The following is a 985-nucleotide window of genomic DNA, read 5'->3' as shown; positions in this document are numbered from 1 at the left end:
AGCGACAGCAGGCCGTAAAACTGCACGAGGAAGAAGAAGCAAAAAAAAAAGCTTATTTCGCGGCAGTTCTAGAATGTGATTTCCAGCAGCGTCGGGGGCCGTTCCATGGCGAATGGCGTGCCATTGTGAGCGAAAAGAAGGGGGTTTGCATTTTCGGCCACGAAGAAAGCGTACTTCGTCTTCGTCGAATTAACTTCTGGAAAGTATTGCTTTGCCCAGGATGCCGCCACATTTGGCCCCTGCCGTGCGGTGGCGGCCATGGCCCCCCAGCCGCCGCGCTGGGCAACCGGGGCGGGATCACCCGGGAAGAAGCCTAGCCGTAATAGCGGGGCTTTGGCTGACAGGATGCTTGGGGAATTCATGGCAATAATAAACGTGGGCGACTCAAGAACCGTGCTTTGTGGGGCTCCGCGCGTGGGGTGCGCCGGGGTTGGGGGGGTGCGCCTTATTGGCGCAAACTGCCGCTGCCCTATTGTGTGGAAAGGGTGCCGACCAACGCGCAATGATTTGTGATATTCCAAGCTGGTGAATTTCAAGCATAATTTTATCATTATCTCCTGTGCCGAATGCTTTGGCGCAATCGACAAACACTTCGACCGTTCTATTGCCGGGGGTCGGGTGATGCATTGCCGCTCAAAGGTGCAATAGTCGGTCAAGTGTGGAGCGGACTAGTCTGAATCCGGGCTGCTGTGGTGTGGGGGCTGGCTCTATAACGTCGCGAATGCGTGCTGCTATGGTGCGTTCCATTAGTTTACAGAGGCAACTTGTGAGCGGTGCTGGCATGTATGATGCCAGTTCAGTCGCTTTCTGGTCCGGTTTTGGGAGTCGGATTATAACCCCGTGCTTCCAGCTCTGCGGAACGATGCCGGTATGCAAGCCCTTCTTGAAGAGCGTCTGGGCAGAGTGTTTCGCATATTTTTCAAGGCGCTGGAGTCCCTCACCATGTGTCATGTTAGGTCCCGGTCCTGACCCTAACGGCAGAAGG

The 985-nt window shown here is 55.4% G+C and overlaps 2 protein-coding genes across 2 annotated transcripts; both read right to left on the bottom strand.

The window, feature by feature from the left end:
- Positions 1 to 68: 68 nt before the first annotated feature.
- Positions 69 to 551, bottom strand: DQ04_22571010 (Tbingi protein; the record flags this gene model as incomplete). Its single annotated transcript, XM_009318107.1, has 1 exon — positions 69 to 551. The coding sequence occupies one exon, from the start codon at positions 549 to 551 to the stop codon at positions 69 to 71; it is 483 nt and encodes a 160-aa protein (XP_009316382.1).
- An 82-nt stretch (positions 552 to 633) lies between these two features.
- On the bottom strand, positions 634 to 951 carry DQ04_22571000 (hypothetical protein; the record flags this gene model as incomplete). The annotated part of the gene is made up of 1 exon (XM_009318106.1): positions 634 to 951. One exon carries the CDS (start codon positions 949 to 951, stop codon positions 634 to 636), a length of 318 nt encoding a protein of 105 aa, XP_009316381.1.
- Positions 952 to 985: the final 34 nt, after the last annotated feature.

The sequence above is a fragment of the Trypanosoma grayi genome (genome assembly GCF_000691245.1).
Source record: "Trypanosoma grayi strain ANR4 Tgr_2257_V1, whole genome shotgun sequence".
Lineage (NCBI taxonomy): Eukaryota > Euglenozoa > Kinetoplastea > Trypanosomatida > Trypanosomatidae > Trypanosoma > Trypanosoma grayi.
Note: the sequence above shows the minus strand (reverse complement) of the source record. Positions and strands in the feature narration are given on the sequence as shown.